This window comes from Eublepharis macularius, chromosome 9, assembly GCF_028583425.1.
Source record: "Eublepharis macularius isolate TG4126 chromosome 9, MPM_Emac_v1.0, whole genome shotgun sequence".
Taxonomy (NCBI): Eukaryota; Metazoa; Chordata; class Lepidosauria; order Squamata; family Eublepharidae; genus Eublepharis; species Eublepharis macularius.
Window position 1 is genome coordinate 50,812,907 of NC_072798.1, and position 23,458 is coordinate 50,836,364.

General features: G+C 43.5%; 1 protein-coding gene across 1 annotated transcript; it reads left to right on the top strand.

Moving 5' to 3' along the window:
- Positions 1–612: 612 nt before the first annotated feature.
- DUSP6 (dual specificity phosphatase 6) lies at positions 613–6,931 on the top strand. Its single transcript, XM_054989444.1, has 3 exons — positions 613–1,493; positions 2,819–3,256; positions 5,455–6,931. The coding sequence occupies exons 1-3, from the start codon at positions 1,082–1,084 to the stop codon at positions 5,760–5,762; spliced, it is 1,158 nt and encodes a 385-aa protein (XP_054845419.1). The 5' UTR covers positions 613–1,081; the 3' UTR covers positions 5,763–6,931.
- The last annotated feature ends 16,527 nt before the right edge of the window (positions 6,932–23,458 follow it).

Sequence of the window (23,458 nt, forward strand, 5' to 3'; positions counted from 1 at the left end):
AGAGGTAGAGATCAACCCAGGAGGAACCGCAGGTTTGCAAGAGTCAGAGACATCCCCCCTTTTAAAAAAAGCATTCCAGCAGCGCTGTAAGAACAAGAGATTTGGGGGGGGGGCGAGTATACAAGAAGTTCCCTCCGCTGGCCACGTCCGAGCGGCGAGAGGAAATGCCCGCCTGCAAAGCGCGGCGAAGGAGCGCGCCAGCGTGGAGCGAGAGGGCGCCTTTTGTCCCGCCTCTAATTGGACCATTTGTTGTGTAATCGCCGGGCTGCTCCGCGTGAGCTCCAACAGAAGGAAATTCGAGCCCCAGACGCGCTTCTCTGGCGGCTCGGCCTCCCCCCGCCTTCCCTCCTTCCTCCCGCTGAGCTGCTGTTGCTGCTTGTTTGCACTCGGCTTATCCGGAGCGGAAATTCCTTTCCGTTTTTGTGAATGACAAACTCATTAACAATTCATCAACACAACCTGTTCCAGCCGGCCCGTCTCCACGGCAACAGCCTCTTCCGCGCGCGCTCATTGGCCGAGGCAGAGAATGTATCCATTGAGACGTTCCATGTTTGTATCCATTGAGGAACTGCCTGGCGCAGGGGGGGGGGGGAGCGTGCGGGCCTGATTAAAAGGGACATTGATCACATCAAGGGGACTCGGGAGGAAGGAGGAGGAAGAAGGTGGAGGCTGGGGGCGGGAAGCGCGAGGTGAGAAGCAGGAGCCAAGGAGTTGCGCCGGGAGCGGCAGACGGCGAGGACCGGAGGGACGGCGCAGGGTCTCCCTCTCTCTCGACCATGCCTTGCTTTTTGTTGTAAGCACTGGCGTGGATCGCGTCCTCTCCGGAGGAGGAAGGGAAGGGCTCGGCGGCTGTCGGAGCGATTCATTCAGGGATTCACTGACACCACCGTAGGAGTCCGAGCGCTCTCGGCTTGCAGGCGCACGAAGGGAGCGAGCGGCTGCGGCTCGCCTGGCTGCCGTCGAGGGTGACTCGCAGGCAGAAGGCGAGGGCGGGCCGAGCTGCCGCCGCCCGCCGCGTTCCCCACTGCCCTTGCGAGAGGGGCGCCCGCGGAGCCCCGGCGGCCCCGCGCAGCCTTCCCTCATGCTAGATACGCTCCGGCCCCCCGCCCCTCCTCCCCTGGCGTCGGCCATGGCGATCAGCAAGACGGTGGCGTGGCTCAACGAGCAGCTGGAGCTGGGCGCCGAGCGCCTGCTGCTCATGGACTGCCGCCCGCAGGAGCTCTACGAGTCGTCGCACATCGAGTCGGCCATCAACGTGGCCCTGCCGGCCATCATGCTGCGGCGCCTGCAGAAGGGCAACTTGCCGCTCCGCTCCCTCTTCGCCAGCGGCGAGGAGGAGCGCGAGAAGTTCGCCCGCCGCTGCGGCACCGACACCGTCGTCCTCTACGACGAGAGCAGCAGCGACTGGAACGAGAACACGGCCGGCGACTCCGTCCTGGGCTTGCTCCTCAAGCGCCTCAAAGACGACGGCTGCAGGGCCTTCTACCTGGAAGGTGAGAGCTTAACGTGGCCAGCCTGGCGGTTCCCTCGGGACCTCCTCCCGCCCGAGCAGGCCTGGGGTCCTCTGCGCTCCCCCACCCGCCCCCGATCGCCTAGGGAGTGTCTAGACTGCAGCCCCGTCTGGGCAGGAGGCTCCTCGCCCCCTATTGTAAGCCTCTGAGCGGTGCCAGATGGCCTTGGGGCTGGTAGAGGAGGAAAACGTGCCTGAAGCACCACGGAGGCGGATTTCCCCTGCCTCTGATGCCTTGTGCGTGATCTTCTCTGGAGACGTCCGAATGATTGCCCCTCCTTCGGGGCATCCCGGCTCCAGAGGACGGTAAAGCACGGGCGCCTCTTCCCGCCAGCGTCACTCCGAGTGGATGTCTCCGCTCTTCTCTCTTTACCCCCCCCCTCGCCTCACCCCAGCCAGAAGCCTGCGTGTGGCTGGGGCTGGGAAAGGGAGGGATGAGGAGTGGGAGGGCAGTCATGCCTTTGGTCTCCTGCAGTCAAATCAGCAAAACTCTTGCAGATCCTTGTAGAGTTGTTAGAATAAAATGGCAAAAAGGGGAATCCTATGGAGCTGTTAAGGCTACTGGCTATATTGTCCAGAATAAAGGGAAGCCCTCCCTTCTGTGGCTGTTAGGAATATCAGAGACTTTGGGATAGAAAAGGTGTGTGTGTTTCCATGGGTTCCTCAGATTCTAACCTGGCATTGTAATGTCTTTAAGATTTGATACTGGCAATTTATTTACTTCCTTTATTTATACCCTGCCTTTCTCCTCAATGGTCTCCTAAGGTGGCTTGCATAATTCTTCTCTCCTCCATTTTATCCCCACAACCACCCTATGAGGTGGGTTAGGCTGAGAGTGTGACTGGCCTCAGGTCACCCAGAAAGCTTCCATGGCAGAGTGCGGATTCAGACCTCGTTCTCCCAGATCCTAATCCAACACTCTTAACTGTTACACCATGCTGGCTCTCAATATCATGTATTAGCCAGAGATGGCTCAAGGCATTTTGCTGCCTGAGACAGAATCCCTAATAAAGCTAAGCATTTGATCACAGTTCTTCCTAAACTGGACCATTTCACCGTGCCTGATATTGGCCAAGCCCTGCTGCCAGATCAGTTGTATTAGTAAGGCAGGATCCTTTCCAGCAGCAGAGAACTCTTCTTCTAAGGGAGACAGGAATGTTTGTTTGCAGGATGTCTTTTATTTCAGCTTGCATTTTGCAACCTGATTAGACTCTTCCTGTTCTGCATCTCTCAGGTGGACTGAAAAAAAGGTCATAATTATGCTGTCCTAATCAAGCTCATTCTTTCTTTGCATTTCCTTTTTTCCAGGTGGTTTCAGCAAGTTCCAAGCAGAGTATGCCCTTCATTGTGAAACTAACCTCGACACTTCATGTAGCAGCAGCTCTCCCCCTTTGCCAGTCCTTGGCTTAGGAGGTCTCCGAATCAGCTCAGATTCCTCTTCAGACATTGAATCTGACATTGATCGAGATCCTAACAGTGCCACCGACTCTGACGGCAGCCCCCTGTCCAACAACCAGCCTTCTTTCCCAGTGGAGATCCTTCCTTATCTCTACCTGGGTTGTGCCAAGGATTCCACTAACTTGGATGTCTTAGAAGAGTTTGGCATTAAATATATCTTGAATGTCACCCCCAACCTGCCTAACCTCTTTGAGAATGCTGGCGAGTTTAAATACAAGCAGATCCCAATCTCTGATCACTGGAGCCAAAACTTGTCTCAGTTCTTTCCTGAGGCCATCTCTTTTATAGGTGAGATTTAGTTCCTAACAACTGTGAAATGAGTGCCTGCTGTGTTTTCTTATTACCATTGCTGAGTTATGAGCAAAATGTCTTGCATTGCTAGAACTTGTTATGCAGTTTTAGAGCCCATTGAGATTTAAGAAGTAGAATTATATTATATTTTTCCTCCTGAGATCTTAGCCATGCCTTGCTGCACAATTTAAGCTGGTAAAATGAACAATTCATCTGTATTTTGAAATCACATTTTATCAGCTCATTGGAGTATTTCCTCAGCTCTAAGACAATAGTCTCTTTTAAAAAGCAATTATGTTTGATTTACAAGTGAAAAAGCAAAAATATTTTTCCAGTTGTATGCAGAGTGAAGCAAAATCTTTCTTAAGAGTAGAACTGGGCCGGAACAACATCACAAAATGTCCCAGAGTCCAGCTTGTATATAAAAGTCAAAAAGAGTCCAGTAGCACCTTTAAGACCAACCAATTTTATTGTAGCATAAGCTTTCGAGAATCAAGTTCTCTTCATCAGATGCATAGTACAGTTTCTGTACATGCATCTGACGAAGAGAACTTGATTCTCGAAAGCTTATGCTACAATAAAATTGGTTAGTCTTAAAGGTGCTACTGGACTCTTTTTGATTTTGCTACTACAGACTAACACGGCTAACTCCTGCAGCTTGTATATATTCACCCCAAACTGACTTTGATTTCTTTCACAGTGTACTACCTATTTAAGCCTTGTTTTGTTCCATTGACTTCTATTGGACCAGGTTGTCTTCAATGTAAACACTGTATTATGTATTCTAGAACCAAAGCAAAGCATCAACACTCAATTGCTTTCTCTTTCCTCCCAACCTCTTCTTTCAATCATAAAGAGGTATTGCTTCAAGTTATGGGACACTCTCATCACGAATTTAGAAATATAGTTTTGGTGTCTCTTTGTGAAATGATGAAACTGTGCCTTTTCTCATTCAGGAGAATCAATGTGTCATTTGTGAGAATACTGTGCTGTAATCTGATTGAGCGGTACTGGGAGCAGGGCAGAATGTAGGTAATCTGAACCCAGCAGGAAGAAATGTGGGCTGGAAGCCACAAAGAAACTAATCTCTAGGCATTATAAAGCATTTCCTATTACAAAGGAACCCATTTTCTAGCAATGTTGACATCCTGTTTCTCCTAATGGGCTGTCCCCTGTGACTTCCCTTTTTCTTTTAAATCAGCTGAATACCTCCATTGTTCAGCACAACAGTTAGAGAATAATTTAATAGACTTTGCAATTGGCTCATTTCTATAAAAAGTTGCCGTTGTAGGGTTTCCCCACTTATGCATACTTTTTGTGACAAAGTATTTTAACTTAATATCATCAAAGAATTGTGGGGCCTCCTGCAACCTGCTTCAAAGTCTGCTAAAGTAGGTTGCTGCTTATTTCTGCTCCTTATCACCAGAAACAGACTAAGGTCAATCACAGAATGTCACAGTGCTAGCTATGACTGTACCACCAGACTGCATAGTTGGATGCTCTCCAGTGACCAAAATTGATTCCTGCACATAGAAAACTGGTATGTCAGGTAGAAGACTATGCTAGAAGTCCCCCCCCCCCCGTTTTTATAAGGATATGCATTCATGGACGTTTCTACCTGCAATCTTGAAGTGGTATAGTCCTGCAAATGCTGCATCATGTAATTTTGCAGATAAGGTAGCTCTGCTCTTGCTCTGTTTAGCTGGTCTGTTCAGATGCTTAGCATGCTTGATGGGATGAATTTTGCCACATTTTTATCCTATCCTCTTCCCCATCTCTGTCACAGCTGGCCTGTGATGTGGGAGAGAGTGATGGGCTTAAGATCACCCAGTGTGCTGCATGATTGAGTGAGGATTCGAATCTGAATCTCATTGGTCTTAGTCCAGTACACTAACCAGTATACCATTCTGAATCAAAAACATCCCAGCTGAAGTCCCTCTCTACCATGGGCTATTTTGTATGACGTAAAAAAAAAAGGGGGGGGGTGAATAAATGCCTCAGAGGGTTCTTGGGATGCCAAATTATATAAAGCTTTGAAGGTACAATGCAAAAATAGAAATAAGATGCTATATTAAACGTTCTCTGGCATGCATATTTTTGGTTTCATCTCACACTTCGTAGATGGCAAGTGTGTTCCAGAGATAAGGAACATGTTCATCTCATGCTGTCTTGTCTTTGTTCTGTTCTCTCCATAGATGAAGCTCGGGGGAAAAATTGTGGCGTGTTGGTGCACTGCCTGGCAGGGATCAGTCGCTCAGTCACAGTGACCGTTGCCTATCTTATGCAGAAGCTCAACTTGTCCATGAATGATGCCTATGACATTGTCAAGATGAAGAAATCCAACATCTCCCCCAACTTCAATTTCATGGGGCAGCTGCTAGACTTTGAGAGGACTCTGGGGCTGAACAGCCCCTGTGACAACCGCGTGCCCAGTCAGCAACTGTATTTCACCACTCCTTCCAACCAAAATGTCTTCCAAGTGGACTCCCTGCAGTCCACGTGAGCTGCAGCCAGGCCCCACCTCTTCCAAGCATGGGTTATGTGACCATTCCTCAGTGCTTCTGTTTGACAGCAGCAAAGAACAGCTTTCTTTTGTGGGCCCTGATATTGATCAGTGGCTGCCTGTGTGCTTATGACAATAGAGAGGTTACAATGTTTGGAATTGGATATTGCAAAGGAAGGGAACTTGTTGTGTTATCTGGGAAAAATGTAAAATATTGGCTGTAGGTAGGCAGCAGATTTTGTTCAGTGCACAAACACCAACCCATGAAGTGTGTTGGAACTGAAGACTTCCAAACACAGGTTGGGAAGAATGAACACCACGAGCACATGTCCTCTAGTGAGACTGGGAGAAATATATTACTTGCAATTGTAGTATACATTATTGTCTTCAGTGAAGACTGTTTTTTTTTCCTTCTTATTTTGATTTAGAGGAGCCAAAGAGAGAGGGTTCAGCTCAATGTATTTGGAATACTTGTTTGCCAAGCAGTTTGTAATGCTCGGCTTGATCAATGTAAATGTTTAATCTTGAATCAATAAGCAACATCAGTTTTCAATGACAGGTACATGAGGTTACCCTAAAGGATCACCTCTTTCTTCCCCCTCCAGCAGTTCCTTATTTCTGGAGCACAAAGGACACTTTTGCAACATACTTAATTTTACAGCTGAAATGTCAGACTTTCTTCCTTGAAATATCTCTGCTTTTGAAGTTGGTCTGTTCACATTTTGTGAATGGATAACATATATATTTTTGTGGATTTTTTTTCCTTTGGGGGTGTGTGCCATCAATGTAGGTTCTCGTTCTGACTTTATTTTTTTTGCGCCTTACCTTTGTAAATAGCTTAGCTTTTCTTTTGGAAGAGAGTTATGTTTTCAAAGAGAAGTTTTTTGTCCAATTTTTAAAAGACACACACAGATGTGCTAAATAGTGCATTACCTCTGTACAAACTCTTCAGGGAGCTTCACCTCAAATGCAATATTTTGCATTTATTTTTGTAAAAAAACTGGAAGAGTGTGTGTATGTGTGTGAGAGAGGGAGAGAGAGAGCAAGCGAGCATGTGTACCTGAGTATATGCAAGAACTTCTTGCACACAACTGTCAATAAGGGAGAGTCTAATTTGCCAGTGTAAAGTTGGGATTTTATTCTAAGAATGTAAGATCATAAATTATTAATAAATAACTATTTTTGGCTATTGAGAACTTCACTCATTTATTTTTCTGCTTAGGGAATGCAATGATTCAAAAAGTGTGTGAACACTTAATATTCAAATGGGGGTGTGTGTGTAACTATCTGGAGATTTTTGATCCTTTCAACCTGACCTAAAGGAGAGCTGAACACAATTTTGTGTTCATATCATTTAACTGGATTGGAAATTGCAGGCTTAAATCAGGTACTCCTAAATGTGTGTCAGCTATATACATTGCATGTGCTTCCAGGGACACATCTAAACTCAGGGTTAAATGTGCATCATACTGAAAACTGTGGATGGATAACCCAATTGAAGTGCACATCTTGCTTTCATATGCTTCTCTGGAGAGTAGTATTTGCAAGTACTAATGCAGTCAACTTTTAATAAGGTGTTGAAACTGGAATTTTAAAACCAGACTTTAAGAGAAGTACAATGTCCACAATGGTTAGGCCACCTCTACATTACAGTTACATCACTCTAATATGAGATTCTGTGAGAACTGTAGTTCTGTAAGGGGTGGTAATGGTTTGTGATACAAAATGCTTGGGAGCATCACCACTTGGACGACTCAGGTATGCTTTGGAGAAGACACCCCAGTTCTGCAGTTTAACTGTATAGTTCTTCAGATACAGCTTTAGATTGTGTGCTTCATTTTGTACTTTGGGTCTGAAAGCTGGTTGAGTTTTGCAAGTGGATGGGTGGGCTTCGCCATTAAATACATTGCAGTTGATAAGATAGGAGGTGACAGGAAATCTCTAGCTGTGAAATTACACATATTTACAGCTTTCACAAAAACAAACAAAATGTTGATTTGTGATGGCTGAATCGGACATAGAAGTTCTTGCCTGCTAGTGAAGCCATCAAGTGATCAATCTACACCCGAAACTCAGCTAAAAGTGAAGATGGAATGAAACAATTCACACCGTACAGCCTTTCTGTGAAAGAGATTAATTGGAAAGGGGACTAGAAACAAAACAGCCCGTAGATCAATGCCCTGGTGTGGATTTATGGTGAGACTGCATCTGTAAGATTGCATACAGTTCAGGTCATTAGATGTCATGGGCTGGAGAAAGTGAATACAACTTCTCCGTCTTCCATGGTAACAGAACTTGGGGTAAACCAAAGTTGACAGGTAGAAAAATTAGGAGTGAGAAAAGGTAGTACTTGATTCTATTAGCATTAGTGGCTCAATGGAACCCCCATGTTCAGCAATATTAACCTGAATATCAGCGCTAGGAGCAATACTGCTAGCAGGCTCACTAATGGCATCTGATTGGCAGAATAAAAAGTCCTAAATAAATAAATAAAATCCAGAAAGGCTGCTTGCATCATCACACCACCAAGAGAAAATGGTAAACATGGAAGTTGTCACTATTCCTGTGTTGTTGCTTTGACTAACACTGGCCTTGCAGCTTCTGTGGGGTTTTGTTTCCATTCAATTCAGGCTGGAGAAATGGCCATTTCATTTTGAAGGAAGTCCATTATGAAACTGCTGGAAAATAACATACAAACCCGATCGCTTAGGCTTCAGTCGAACCAGGTGAAAATGCCATTCTGTCTCGTCATGAATGGAGCCTGGTGGAAGCCCTGCCTCCTACTCTTCAGAGTAAAGAAGCAGTTAATGTGCAACTAGTGTATGATGGCATTGTTTCTTACCTAAACCCATTCAGGCAATTCTCCTTCCGAAGACAGAACTATTGCACAGAAAAGCTATCCTCACTTCCTGCTCGTTTCAGTCAAGGCTTATGTATAGCTGGCAAATTCTCCAGAGGTTATAATCTGGAGAAAGTCTAGCCAACAAAATAAGTTGTGTGCCTTTGAATGCTATAACATTGTGAACAGACAAAACGATCAGAAGGGGGAGTGGGAAAGGAATGAATCCATTTTATGGGGCCTGGAATTAACTCGTAAACCATGGAAGCAGACATGGGTTGCCTCGGTGCTAATCCTGCACCAAACCTTTTCTGTTCTTGGCCTTCCCTGGACTGTGTTGTTTAAAACAGAAAAAAGGCAGGCAGCTCTAGCAATTTCCTGTCCAGCTGCAGCTCAAGTGATTTTTTTTTAATATGGTCTGTGGATAATTTTAGGCAGTTTCCTCTTTGTGGATTATTAATCTGCTTTCCTCATTCAGCCCGTGGAGCTGGGCTCCCACTGTTCTGCCGAAACCAACAGATGGCCTCCCCAGCACTTCCTCTTGTTTCACTGTGGGTTTGCTGTCAAGCCACTTCTGAAATTAATAACGTTTTCTGGCTGAGTGCCACAGGCCATTACCACAAAGGGGAAGTAACACATCTGAATAGCAGGAAGCCAGGCAGGGTCACAGTGTGAACTAAACCAGCTGAGCATAATTTGAGCCTTTCCCATTCAGCAAGTGGATGGCTTCCTCCCCCACTCCCCACCCTGTTTAAAGGGGGAATTCACTGAAAAACTTTGCATTTCATCAGCCATTCAGGCAACTGAAAGACTGATCAACTAACAGCAAAGGCCTGTGGTTTCCAGGCACAGAAGATGTGTTCTGGGATGGATAGAAACAAGGGGAGCTCTTGCAAGAATTCTAAGTCTGGGAGCATTTTTATAAAAGATGCAACCCCTCCCTCCTGTTTTAGCTGCTCCTCCAGATTGTGCCCACACTTAAGTGAACAAAATATGGAAAAGATGAATTTTTATGAGGCTCTGGCTGGAGAGTGGTTGACAGTTATATTTTTAAAAGAATGCACAATCAGAATCTCAAATTAGATGTGTTAATTCAAAGACTCTTGCATTTTTTAAAGGACAGTGTAGGGTTGCCAACTCTGGGTTGGGAAGTTCTTGGCGATTTGGTGGCAGAGCAGGGAGAGGGGAGGGACTTCTGTGGCTATGTGATGCCATACAGCCTGCCTTCCGAAGCTGCCTCTTTTCCCTTGGGGATTGGTCTCCGTTGGAATAGTTGGGATTCTGAGAGAACCCCAGGCTCCACCTGGAGGTTGGCAAACATAGGTGGGCCACAAAGTTGTTTTTACTTACTTCAGGAGCAGGAAGGCCATTAGATGGTATGCAGAAGCTGAGCATTACAGTAAGACCCAGAGGTTTGGGCTGTTTCTTGCCTCTGCTAGGATTTTCTGGCTTCCACAGAAAATTCTCTGGCCAGTCATATCCACGTGAATGATAACCCGTCCTGATATGTGTGTGTGTGTGTGCATGCGCGTGCGCAATTTATTTTTTAAAGCAATGCCTTTGGCTCAGTTTTTGTTGGGGTTAGGGTGAAGTCTCTAGTGTGTGATGGTATTACTTCTGGCAACTGCTAAAGTGGCTGATAAAATCATTTGAAGGAGAAGTAATAAATCTTCTACGCTTGAAGTGAAACCCCTCAAGACACACGGAGATTCCTTGGAAATGGAAAAAGGACATTACAAAAATCTGCCTTGTGGCCATGGGGCAGATGATGTGCAACCCAGCTGCAGACAGTCAGCAAAACCGGATTTTGCTGTTTATATGTTTCTTTTTTATATAGAAATTTTATTTTCAAGGAAAAGATATAACAATAGAAAGTGCATAAAAACTTTTACAAGCACTACATTTAAAATTAGATTAAACTAATAGAAAGAAACAATCAGAATATATAATAATAAAACTTAATTGTGTAATAGCTCTCCTTCCTTCCCCTTTGTTACTTGTACATACATACTTTAATACCAACTATTTTAGTTACTCATTTCTCTGTGTATTATCTTCTTATCTTTGTATCAAGTTACCTTAATTAATCTTAATTTTAGCCAAGTATTCAAAGAAATCCTTCAATTTTCCCCCAAATTCAGCCATTGGTCTATTATGTACATAAGTAGTTAATTTAGCCATCAGGGCACATATCTGCTCTCCATTTCACTGCGTATAGCACTCTTGTTGCTGTCACCATGTAATGATAAAGGTCTCCCTGTTCTTTTCTGACATTATTTGGTAAAATGTTTATTAGCATGTTTTTTAGATTTAGCTCAGATCTGAGCTTGAAAATCTTCTGCATCTCTTCACGTATCTTTATCCAGAATGTTCATGCTTTCTTACATGTCCACCACATATGATAAAATGTTGCATCCGTGCATTGACATTTCCAACACTGTCCAGTATAATCCTTACTGATCCTCACTATGTCTTTGGGAGTAGTGTACCTTCTAAAAACATTTTGTACCAGTTCTCTCTTAGTAAGTGACAGCCTGTAAATTTCATATTCTGAGTCCATAGATTCATCAAAATAGTTTTTCTGAAGTTTTTCATCCATTTTATCATACAGGTTTTAACTTGTTCCATTTCTGTGTGGTGTTGCAATAAAATTTTATAAATCTTCCCTAATAGATGCTTCAGATCTCCAGATATTAATAATTCAAATTCTGCTTTTTCTCTTAACCTACTGCCTTCTAGAGATGGGCACGAACCACAAAAAAAAAATGAACCATGAGGTTCGTGATTCGTGGTTTTTCACAAACCAGGAACCATGAACTGGCACGAACTGGGGCCAGTTTACGAACCAGTTCGTGGTTCGTGGGGTTTAAATGCCCCTTTCCGGCTGCTTAGCAGCAGCAGGGAAAAGGGCATTTGACAGTTAAAAGGGCCCTTTTCTGCCTTGCAAGTGGCAGGTCCCTTTAAACTATCAGTTGGCAGGCGGAAGGGGGGATCCCCGCCTGCCACCTGCCAGCTGATAGTTTAAAGGGACCACCACTTGCAAGCTGCAGGAAATGTTTATATGGCCATTTCCCTGGGGAAATGGCCATTTAAATTGCCCCTTTACGACCCAAATGAACCTGTAGATCAGTTCGTGGAAATTCGTGGAAATGAGCTTCCACGAACCACTGGTTCATGAACCACAAACCGGCCTGGTTCATGCATTTCTTGGGGTCATAATTCGATTCGTACCCATCTCTACGGCCTTCTTTAAGAGTTTGTTCTTTTAACCTTGATATTGTTTGATGATATATCAGCCATGGAATATTTTCGCCTTGAGCTTGAATTTCTTGTCAGAATTCTACATTTTCTTTCTTATCAGTCATTGATTCGTAGCTGAGCTGATCAATTCTATTTCTAGTGGCAGCATCAATGTTTATATGTTTCTGAGTTTTTATGAATTTTATATTCTGTGGTCTTATGGTTCTTTATGCCCACTTTAAGGTATTGCTGTTATTGTATTGTTTTTTATGGTTCTATTATTTTATTAAGGTGGCTGTTATTAGCCACCTTGAGGTTGACGTTGTCAATGGGAGGAGTGATGCAAGTAGACAGAAAAACGAAAGTCTCCTCTACCAGATATAAGGGTAATCAGAGCAAGCACTTTTTCTTGGTTATCTTTTGCAATGACTGTAACATTTTTTTCTTCACTAAATCTACCTTCCAATGCCTTCCATCGCTATGATCAGCTTCTTCCTTCATATTGCTTCATACATTTTTTGTGTGTGTCTTCTTTTTTTCTATAAGAAATCCAATTCCCCATTTTTCTTAGATTCTTACCCTGTTTCCTCTCTCAGCATCCTGAAACACAGATTAAGAAGGGGCTCTGCAGGACCACCCACTCCTTTAGGAAGTCCTACTGTCCCTGTGATACAACTATCAATTATACATGTTAGACTTATCTGGCATCTGTTTCAGTAATCTAGCCAGGATGTCAAAAGTTCCAATTTTTAACTGAGGGGTTACATCCTTTTTAGCTGTTTTAATAGTCTGTTACTATCCAATGCCACAAAGGCCACAAAGAAAGAAAGAAAAGCATAAACACACCAGCAAACTGGCTAAATTCCCTAACAATGTACAATACTCTGTTGCTGGTGGGCTGAGCATTAGGATTCATCCTCTTTTTCCTTGTCCAGCAATGGTCAGGAGCAGAACAAGGACAGTAGCTTTGGGGTGTGCTTGTGTGCGTCTTATTTTATAGATTGTTAACTGTAGCAGGGGGGGGGGCTTCTTTCTCCTCACCTAGTCATGCGGGGATTCAGAGACTAATCTCTGCAAATTTTGCATTTGCATATCTCATGGCATTGTTTATTGAATGTCCCAGCTAACAGTTATATTGACTTAGACTGAGTAATCCACCTTGAGTCTCAATGGGAAGGGCAGACTGTAAAAAATAAATATATAACCAAGAGATGTGCGAAAAAACCATTCACAAGTCATTCTACTAACTGGCCTGGTTACCATACGCAGCAGACCTGTCAGATTTGGGGCACCTCTTTCTTCCCTGGATGTGGTATTCCCACACTACATTGAGGCTGCCAGATCATAGCTCCCCAGGCTTCTTCTGAAAAGCCACACTTGAGGTATAGAAGGGAAAGGGCTGACCAACAGAGTTCCGGAGTTTCCCTTTAAAGTGGTATTGAGGATGCTCTGATTCGCTGCTTTAGGGGACTTCAGCAAGCATGACCAACTTCCCCAGAACATTTCTCCCATATTTGTATTGCTGTTCCATAAAAAATATTAAATATAACAACAAACTCCCTGTAACCATACTACCCACTTTCCCCCACCCTCTTCCCCAACACAGCCCATCAACAAGAGAACAAAGCAAGAGCTGCATATACTCAAGCAACTAAGTGTAGAAATTAAGGTGAAAGAGTGCAGAAAGTGAGAATGGGTAGAGGGGAGGTGACAGGCAGTGGAGAATGTGATGCATCACCCCGGAACATTTTGAATCTCTACTAGGGTTGCCAAGTTCCCTTACCCTCCTGGAGTAGGGATGCCAGTCACCCGCTGGGTACATGAGATCTCCTGCTCCCACCCTGGTTGGTGGTGGTGGGGAATGCTCTGGGCAGCATAGTGTGCTCCTGTGTGCCACAGCAGCCTAAATCCAGCCCAAACAAAAGTTGTAAGTCTATCCCCCACTGATTGTTTTTGTTTTAATTTTATATTCACAGTACAGCTAAGACCTCACAGCAAGTCTCTCATTTTTAAAACCTATAACTCTGTTTATTTTACATGTCCCTCCTTCCCTCCCTTCTGCATGTATCCATTAACTAGCAAAGCATTTTGCATTTTCAACCAATTAGGTCTCTTGTACTTTCTCCATGACATGGAATTGTCTAAAATGAGAAAGGAAATTCTCAAAATTTATCTGTGAGAGACCTCATAAAAATAACAGAAGAAACACAGCCTGGAACCTCAGTTTATTTATTTGTTACATTTCTAGACCTCCCTCCCCGTTGGATGGTCTCAGGGCAGTGTAACAACATACAATTTATAACATGCAGTTTAAAACAATAAAAACAGTATAAATAAACATTCGTGTTCTGTCTCATGGAGCAATCCTAAGAAGGTCTACTCAGATGTAAGTTTCATTGTATTTGGTGGAGCTTACTCCTAGGAAAGTGTTCTTAGAATTGCAAGCCCTGCCTCCCAGGTATCAGAAACACTAATACTAGTGGTGGCCTAGACTGGGGTGACCCTCTTTCAGGGGAGAAAGAAAAACTGGTAGGAAGAAATGGAAAGGAAGACTAGTCCAAGTCCCAGCTTTATCTCATCCTGCCTCTAGCTTATCCTGAAGTCTTTATGGTGCCACAAGACTTCTTTTTGGTTTTGCTGTAGTAGATTAATATGGAAGTCCATCTGGAATTTGTCCATTCTGGAAACTGTCCTATCATTTAATAATCTAGTATGCCGCCTTTTCTTCTTTTTTGGCTCTGCTTGTGTGCCTTTATCAGAGGACTGGTAGGCAGAAATTAAGAAGATAAAGCATTTTTTGTTACTTTATCTGCATGCCAGGGAACGAATCATGTATTGAATGGGCCAAACTATTTTGTTCAACTCTGTAAAGGTTTGGCAGAAAATGGAATGGTTCCATTCTGTGCTGCTAAAACTTTGGAACAGATTATGACAGCTGAGCTATAGCAGACGTTGGGCTGCCAGCTTGTGCAATATAAAAAGTTTTGGTAACTGGGTAGAGTTGAATCTGGAGAAGACCTTATCTACAGCAGAACCATTCTCTTTGCTTTTCTGGCAATTGGCTCCAAAACAAAGCAAAACAAACCCTGAGTACATGTTGCGGGTATCCCAAAATGTATGGCTGGTGGTACTCACAATGTGTATTTCATGTACTCTGAGCCTCTGATTGAGGAAGCATTATTTTAGCCTTTCTTGCACTGGAAGCCATTGGACATGCAGCGAAGACTCTGTCTGATCCCTTGTTGTACCAATGGTCTTTAGTTATTTACCAGATGGCCTCAGAACACTCATCAATGCAGGGTTTCATTCCCCAAAGGCCTCAGTCCAGCCAGTGCCTGAGATTCTAGAACAAATGCCACCAGGGAGGATATTTAGCACTTCCGTATCAGTCACATTTTAATGCTGCCTCTTCCTCCATCAGCTCAGTCGCACTTGTGGCCTCCCTCCCTCAGCTGTACCTCATAACACCTTGAGATATGACAGGTTGAAAGACGATTACAGGCCCAAGGTCACCGTAGTGAGCCTCCTGGCAGAGTGGAGATTTAAACCCACATCTTCACAGGTTACCATATTAGCCATTACACAAACAGCAGTTGTATTTTATAACATACAGTTGACTTTATCATTACATTTGTGTGGTCATAACAACAATGAGGCTGAGATGTAGCCTATTGTGCTTGCACCCTGGGTAGATATACAAGTATCGGTGCTGTGGTAGGAGTCCTACATAATGCCACGAAAGCAATGCTGATGATGAAAGGAAAAAGTACTTCTACGAACCTCATAGCAGACTTATTTAAAAGCTAATCCTGGGGTGACCTAGCCAGATTATATGCATGTAAAGCTAGCCAGTTTAGCTTTGTGCTCAGTGATAGATAAAACAATCTATCTTCTTTCTGACAAAATCTCCTTGAAATTTTTGCTGGACATTTAATCTGCTGACATTTATTGTCATTTTGGCCCCTGAAATTTTAAACTCACTTCTAATTTTATTGAGCTTTTTAAAAATTAATCACTGCTTGGGCAGTTGTTTTTGTTATATTGTAATGGCCTCTGGCCATATACATTTTTACCTACCCAATTACATGTCGTGAATTGGGCTGCAGTTAAAGGCACATGATCAAGGGTCAATCAAAAGGATGAAATCTTAAAAGAACCCTGAAGTTTTCTTTGACAGCTCTTCCTGTTCTTCTATATCCATATTTTTGTTAATGTCTTTGTTTTTTGTTCATTAACTTTTACTTGTTTCCACTTCAGATTCCCAATAATTAATAAAAAGTATCAGATCATTCCATCAGAATAAGCAAACCGGGTAATGAGCATGTATGGTGAGCACCTTTTCAGCTGGTTCTTCTATCTGCCTGTTAAGCAGATTTGACAGGGGATGCGCACCATCAATCACACATTCTAAGTTTAGTGCATAGGGGCACCCCTTCTAACAGTCTAGGTTTACATAGGGGCTTCCTGGTCAGCTGTTTCCCATTTAGCGGCAAGAAGAAAAGCAGCTTCTCCCTCAGATTGCCTGTATTTTCCACTTGAAGACCTACAGATGAGTTAACCAACACATAGCCTATAAAGTCAGTTTTACTGGGTTACATTTGTGTGGTAATATTACTGTGTATTACTGTGTTAACCTGGGTCCACCCTCCCAGCCCATGCATGAAGCGCTTTTACTATTTGATCACTGAGTTTAATTATTAGAGTCTTTTATGATCATTCTTTTGTGATAACTTTTATCATAATTTTTGTGCTGCTAGGGTCTCTGCTATTCAGCTGTGACTGAAGTAAAATGAGCTAAATAATACAAGAGTTAAGGCCGTGTGTCTTAGCTCCTGACTGGACCACATTATCCTACTTTTATTTTGTGTAACTTTATACATTAGGTAGTAACAGTGTTGCCAGCAGAACTGGAAAAAATGTCCAGTCCTCTTAATAGGGGCTAAATGTGCAGAAATGGGCAGCCACAGTTTTTCATGGCTTGGAGGTCAGTAACATCACCTGGAAATAACATCCTATTAAGTCTCTCTTAAAGGGACAGGATATTTTTCTTGCAGGCAGTTGGTGGTAAGTCTGGAAACCCCATCCTTGGGCTGGAGAGGAAGGATTAGGATTCACAGACAGCCTCTGAAGAAGCTCCTGTCATCATAAAGAAAACAACCGGGTACTGGATGTTTGTATGTTAAGTCTGCGGTTGGCGCCTGTGTATATACATGTGCCCAACACATGGTCCCATAATTCATAGTAATCTGCAACAGGAGAATGAGGGGTATGCTTAAAAAGAAAAACTGCTGGAGCAAGGGAGGCAGAATCTCAGGCTATATTTGAGAGGAGAAATAATACTAATCTATTTCACAACTGTGTCCGTTCTGCAGGAGTCAAGAAAGGTTTTCTCCAGTCGACTGAGGTCCCCCAATAAAGTATCTAGCTTGCAGATCCTGAAGACATAATGACATAAAAATGACACTCTGTGGGAGGTCTTTTGACTTGCAGCTGGAGACTGGAGTGCAGTCGCTGTTCATCTTGCCAGAAGCACAACTGTTCTGGAAATCCATGCTGCTGTGGGCTGTTAAAGACATCTCCTGTTTTCCTTTCCAATGTGTGCGTTGGGAGTGAGGGGTGGCTTATATCACTTACATAAGAATGGGGCTATTCCTGCACACAGCCTTCAGTCTTTTACAGATGCCACTGGGAACATTTGCATTTTATGCTGAGAATAAAATCCTGTCAAAATTCACGCTGAATTGAGAAACAGAATTGTTGACTGGAGGTTTATTAGATTCTTTTCTCAGTCTTCATGCTCTGGGAAAAATGAGCATTTAGCATTGGTGACAGCATCTTTTTAAAAGGGAGCCAGAAATTGTGGTGAAGGAATGCTACTGCTTCCCACCACTTTCACAAACAAAATAGCTATGTTAATTGTCCAGGTGCTCTATCTGTTTTTCTCCATAGTCACTCTGGCAGGAACTCCAGAGAACAGCGGGATGCAAACTGAGACCTGGGGGAAAGACCAAGGCTCTGGTCTCAGTTCCTCTCCGTGGCTGCTTTTAGCTTTTAAAAGTGAGAGAGATGAGAGTGCCTTCAAGTCATTGCTGACTTATGGCAACCCCTGGTGGGGTTTTCAAGGCAAGAGACTAACAGCGGTGGTTTGCCATTGACTGGCTCTGCAACCCTGGTCTTTGTTGTAGGGCTCCCATCCAATTACTAACCAAGGCCGACCCTGCTTAGCTTTTGAGATCTGACAAGATCAAGGCTATCCAGGTCAGGGTAAAGTGAGGGATCACAGATTTATTTAGCTATTTATAAAGAACTTTTCTCCCACTGGGACCCAAGAAGGCATATCCTCTTCCCTTTTATCCTCACAACAACAACAACTATTGTATGCTAAGCTAGACTGAGAGCGAACAATGGGGCAAAGGCCGCCCAGCAAACATCCATGGTAGGGTGAGGATTTGAACTCAGGCTTCCCAGATCCTAATTATGATACTCTAGCCACTATAGCTCTCTTTTGCATTACGTAGCCAGAGAAGGCATCCTTCATTCATGGATATGCTCTTGCTTCCACTGTGTTGCATTTTACCATTTATTCACTTTCTTTTGGAAATCCTTCTTTAAAAATACAATCCCATTCATTAAGGAAGTAATACAAATGTATCAGGGTGCCTCAGAGTGTAGAATACTGGGCTCTATGTTTATTTCTGCTACTGTCAGCTATGTTTGCCCAGCTCAATAATGAATTAGTGCACAACACACATCCGAAGCAGAACTGTTCTTATTTTTAGGCTTCACTCTATGATTAATTAATGCAGCCTTATGGTTGCTGATGTAAGAAGATCTGCACAAATGAGAAGAAACAAATATAGATGGAGTTCAATATGGGAGAAAAAAACTCTTGTCCCCTTTGCATTATAGTTTGCTTTATATTTTGACAAAAGTAGGAAATCTAAACACAGCACACAACAAATGGGAGTCAATTAAAAACAAATCTCAAGTAAAATGAAACTGGGTTTGGAATGAAATAAATGTGACAAGTTGTAAAATGATAGGAAGTTTCTTTCTTAAGAAGCTCAAGCCATTGATTCAAAATTTAAGAGCATGCTAGAAATCTGGAATTTCCCCATCTCTGGCCCAGTTATTATATACCACCTGGAAATTCATTACATCTCTGTGCTGAGTGCTGTAATAAAATAAATTGAACTTTCATCTTTAGGCTGCAACATTCCCATAACGAACACAGACCTAAACCGCCACACTTTGGTCAATGTGGGTGTAGTTACAGGCACTGTGTTTTTCAACAGGGATTCTGGTTGCTGCTTATATGATCTCTGAGAGCCAAGCTACAAGTGATGCCTGACACAGGTTGGACACTTGTCAGCTTCCCTCAAGGTTTGATGGGTAATGTAGGCATCCTGGTCTTGCAGCTTGGCTCTCCATTTAATTGAAGTTTACAGAGCGGCAGTCTATAGGAGGGAGAACATGCGGTCAGGAGGGGAGTGCAGGCATCTGGCTCTCGCCGCCCCCCCTTCCCCTCTGCTGTGTGTGTGTGTGTGGGGGGGTGTTTCTGTAAACTTCAATTAAATGGAGAGCCAAGCTGTCAGACCAGGATACCTACATTTCCCATCAAAACTTGAGGTAAGCTGTTAACCTGTGTCAGGTGTCACTTGTAGCTTGGCTCTTAGTCACAATCATTAGTTCATTCTTTGTCTTTATGCAAAAAAACATTTCTTGGTATTATCCACAATAATGATAACTCACTTCACTGAGCAGTTGGAAGAAAAGAATGAGTTAAAAGATTTAAAGATAGTCTGCACTTTTAAAAAAGCAGGAGAACCTTTAAATAATTATGCTCAAATCACTCACACACACGCACACACAGAATTATTTTAAAATACCTTTCCTATAGTCCTTTAGCCAGCTATACCACAGAGTTAATGCATTTTGTTGGAATACATCAGTGTTCGAGGACAATATCAATTATTTCCATTGTAACATTTTAGCAAATTACAAAATAATCTGGTAATTCTGTGACATAATTTTATAGTGAATCAACTTGCAGGCTCTTTTCAGATGGATGATGGGGGTATAAATCTGCAAATAAATATGTACTTTCCCAAGAAAGTTTGATATTGAAGAACGACCTTTTGGGGTTGCCAGATTATTTCTCATTCTCTACACCCACTGACAATTTAACCCTATGCAAGTTCCCTCGTTTGTCTATAATATTTGATATATTTTCCAGCTAAATATGTGTGCCAAAACCACTAAGAGGAATTAAAATCCAACAGAACCCCTCCCTTTATGGTGGACCCATGTACACTGATGTGCAAGGGCGATATTCTCTTCTGAGCTGGATTCTTGCATAGAAGAGAGAGGCCTGTCTGTTTTCCACCCTCCTTCTGAATGACCCATTAATGATAATCAGAAACCAGGAGGAGGGAAACTGCCTTCTGCAACAAGTCCAAGGCAGTGGAAGAGGGCCTGGCTGCTCCCTGCCCTCAGTTTCCTCTATGGGAAGATGTCTCCTGGCTGGAGCTGGATGCAGGCAGCGATGGAGGGCTGCTTGGCTGCTCCGTCCTCCGTCCTTTAAGTCCTCACTGGTAGCTGGAGGGAGAGGAGCTCTCTGGTAGATCTGGGTCCTAACCTCGTGGTGGAGTGTCTGTTTTTCTCTCCTTTTCCTCTGATGGCCCCATTCATAGTGAGGAAATTTGAGAGAGGGGTCCACAGCTCAAGGACTTGGCCCAGGTACAATCAAAGGTGTGTGGGTGTGTATGCTTGGCTTTCTTTGGGAAATGCTTGAGAATCTTATGTTTCATCCAGCCTTTACTGTGTTTTCTCTTTTGCATGGTCATCACTTCAGCAGATAAGTCTGGTGCCAGAAAGTGAACGAAGCTCGTCTTTGTACAATTCCATATCACAAAACTCAGCTGCCAACTATCTCTTTTTGAATGTGGACAAGAGGCCAGAAGTTGTGTGGAATCCTGAGATTCAAGTTATTTGAATTTCAAAAAGCTTATGGCCACAATTCAGAGAGGCATGTGCAAACAGCTGAGCAGACATCAAAAGTTAACAGGCCTTTTTCTTTTCAACTAGGCTTGCCAGTCCCCAGCCCTCAGCCTCCACCCCCCCGCCACCTCTGACCAGCGGGGATAAGAAAGGTGCGGGAATGTGGTGATGAGGGCAAAACATGCTCCCTTGTGCTCTGGAGTGCCCCCCATGCACCCATGTTACACCAAGAATGGCATCCTTCCTGGAGCAAGGCAGGGCAGTCTGGAACATGTATGCTCCCCCCTATGCCTCCCCCTGTGCCCCTCATCCCCTGGTTTGGTCCCCCATGGATCTGGCAATTCTGTTTCCAACAGTTATGTTCACTAAACTCCATGCTGATGTTAAGATAGGCTTGCCAGCCTCCAGGTGGGTCCTGGAGATCTCCTGGAATTACAACTGATCTCCAGATGACTGAGATCACTTCCCCTGGAGAAAGTGGCTACTTTGGAGGGAAGACTCTGTGGCCTGATACCCATCAGAGGTCCTTCCCCTCCAAAATACCTGCTCTCCACAGACTCCACCCCCAAATCTTCAGGAACTTCTCAACTCAGAGTTGGCAACCCTATTTTAAGTAGCTGCTTCATGTGCCTATTGCAAGTTCGGAGTCTATGTCTTTATTGTGGCAGGAAAGCTTTTATGGACTGAAACTTTAACCAGATTTTTTTCGATCAAAGAGGGTCAAAATTGACGAAATGATGATCCATAAGTGGATCTCCAGTACATTTTAAATATTCTAATAGCAGCTGAGGGAAGCAAATGATTCAGACAGGGGCTATGGTATGATGGGAGGAGCATTTAAACATTTCCCCTACTATGGAAGTTAAACAATAGCACACGAAAGGGCTGCTTATAACCTCAGTATAATCATGGACAAGGTTTTCAAAATGGAGTTGGACACCAAACTATCATGACAAACAACTTGTCCCAAGGCAAACAGGCAAATCAATGCAGTAGGGTCAGCCGCAGCTACCATTTATTAATTTAGTATCTTCATTCATACCCAAACTTTCTTCCCAGTGGGGCCCAAAGCACCTTACATCATTCTCCTCTACTTCATTTTATCATCATCACAACCCTGTGAGGTAGGTTAGGTTGAGAGTGTGTGACTGGCCCAAGGTTACCCAGCAAACTTCCATAGAAGAGTGGGGATTTAAACCTGGGTGTCCCAGGTCCTAATCTGACATTCTTATCATTACAACACACTGGCTCTCTCACACTGACATTTAGGTTTGTACAAACCCACAGCCATTCTTTGAAAACTGCTTTCTTTGAAAAACAAGATCTAATGTTAGGAGGAAAAAAAGCACGCACAAAAGTGGACAGTAACTTCTGTGCATACACAGATATCGCACTTGCACGCATACACATACAGAAGTCAGAATCTGGAAGGCATTGGGGGTTCCTGTAGCAATCCAAAATGGTGTGAAACAATTGCTAGCAGCTAGCTGGGAGAGATACCAAGGAGAAAAAGCAAGATAAGCAACCAGTAAGGTGATAGGGGAGCCCAAAAAGACAAGCTGGTTAGATGAAGGCGGGGAGAAGACAGAATTGACGGAACTTGGAGCCAGCAGCGAGGGAAGAAGGTGGGATACCACCTCCTCCAGAAGTCCTCAGTCCTTGTAGGTACCCTGTTATAGTTCTTCACTATCATAGAAATAGATTTCCCCGCTTCAAATGTACTATGAAATCCAAAGTTGCCAGCTCCAGGTTGAGAAATTCCTGGAGATTTCGGGGGTGGAGCCTGGAGAGGGTGGGGTTTGGTGAGGGGAGGGTCTTCAGCAAGATATAATGCCATAGTGTCCACCTTCCAAAGCAGCCATTTTCTCCAAGGGAATTGATCTCTGTGACCTGGAGATGAGTTGCAATTCTGGGAGATCTCCAGGCACCACCTGGAGGTTGGTAACCTTAGATAGAGATGACAATATAGAATTCTGTCCATAATAATGCTTAATGTGAATGAGTTCCTGAAATATCAAAATTCTATCAAAATTACAAATGAGTGGCAATGCTTCCTGGAAAATTACTTTGGATAAAGCTCTTTATGTTAAAACGGATAGAGCTCGTCATCAGCAAGGGATACTGCTTTCATTGCAGTACCAACATTTTACTTAACCTAACTGGGGGAAGACAATGGCAAACCACCTTGTAACAAAAAGTCTGCCAAGAAAAAGTCGTGATGCGACGTCCCCCCATGGGTCAGAAATGACTCAGTGCTTGCGCAGGGGACAACCTTTACCTTTTAACCAAAGGTTATATAATTGGGTCAAAAAACATCTGAAATCTAAAGTATTGTCCTTTTGTTTTTGAAAGAATGGTTCAACTTTCCTCTAGTCTGGAGAGGAGACATCAAACACATTTGACTCATTTTCAAAGGAAACCTCAGTCAGTGTCTCAATGGAGCAATTTTAATATGAACATTATCTGTCTAGGTCTTCCTTTATTCAGTTAACATTTCCTTGACCCCATAGTTCAACCTTTTACATAGTAACCCCAGGCTTTGATTTTAGCAATTTTGCTAAATCTATGGCCTCAAGGCCTAAAGGAGAGGATTAACAGACTTCATCCTAATTACCTG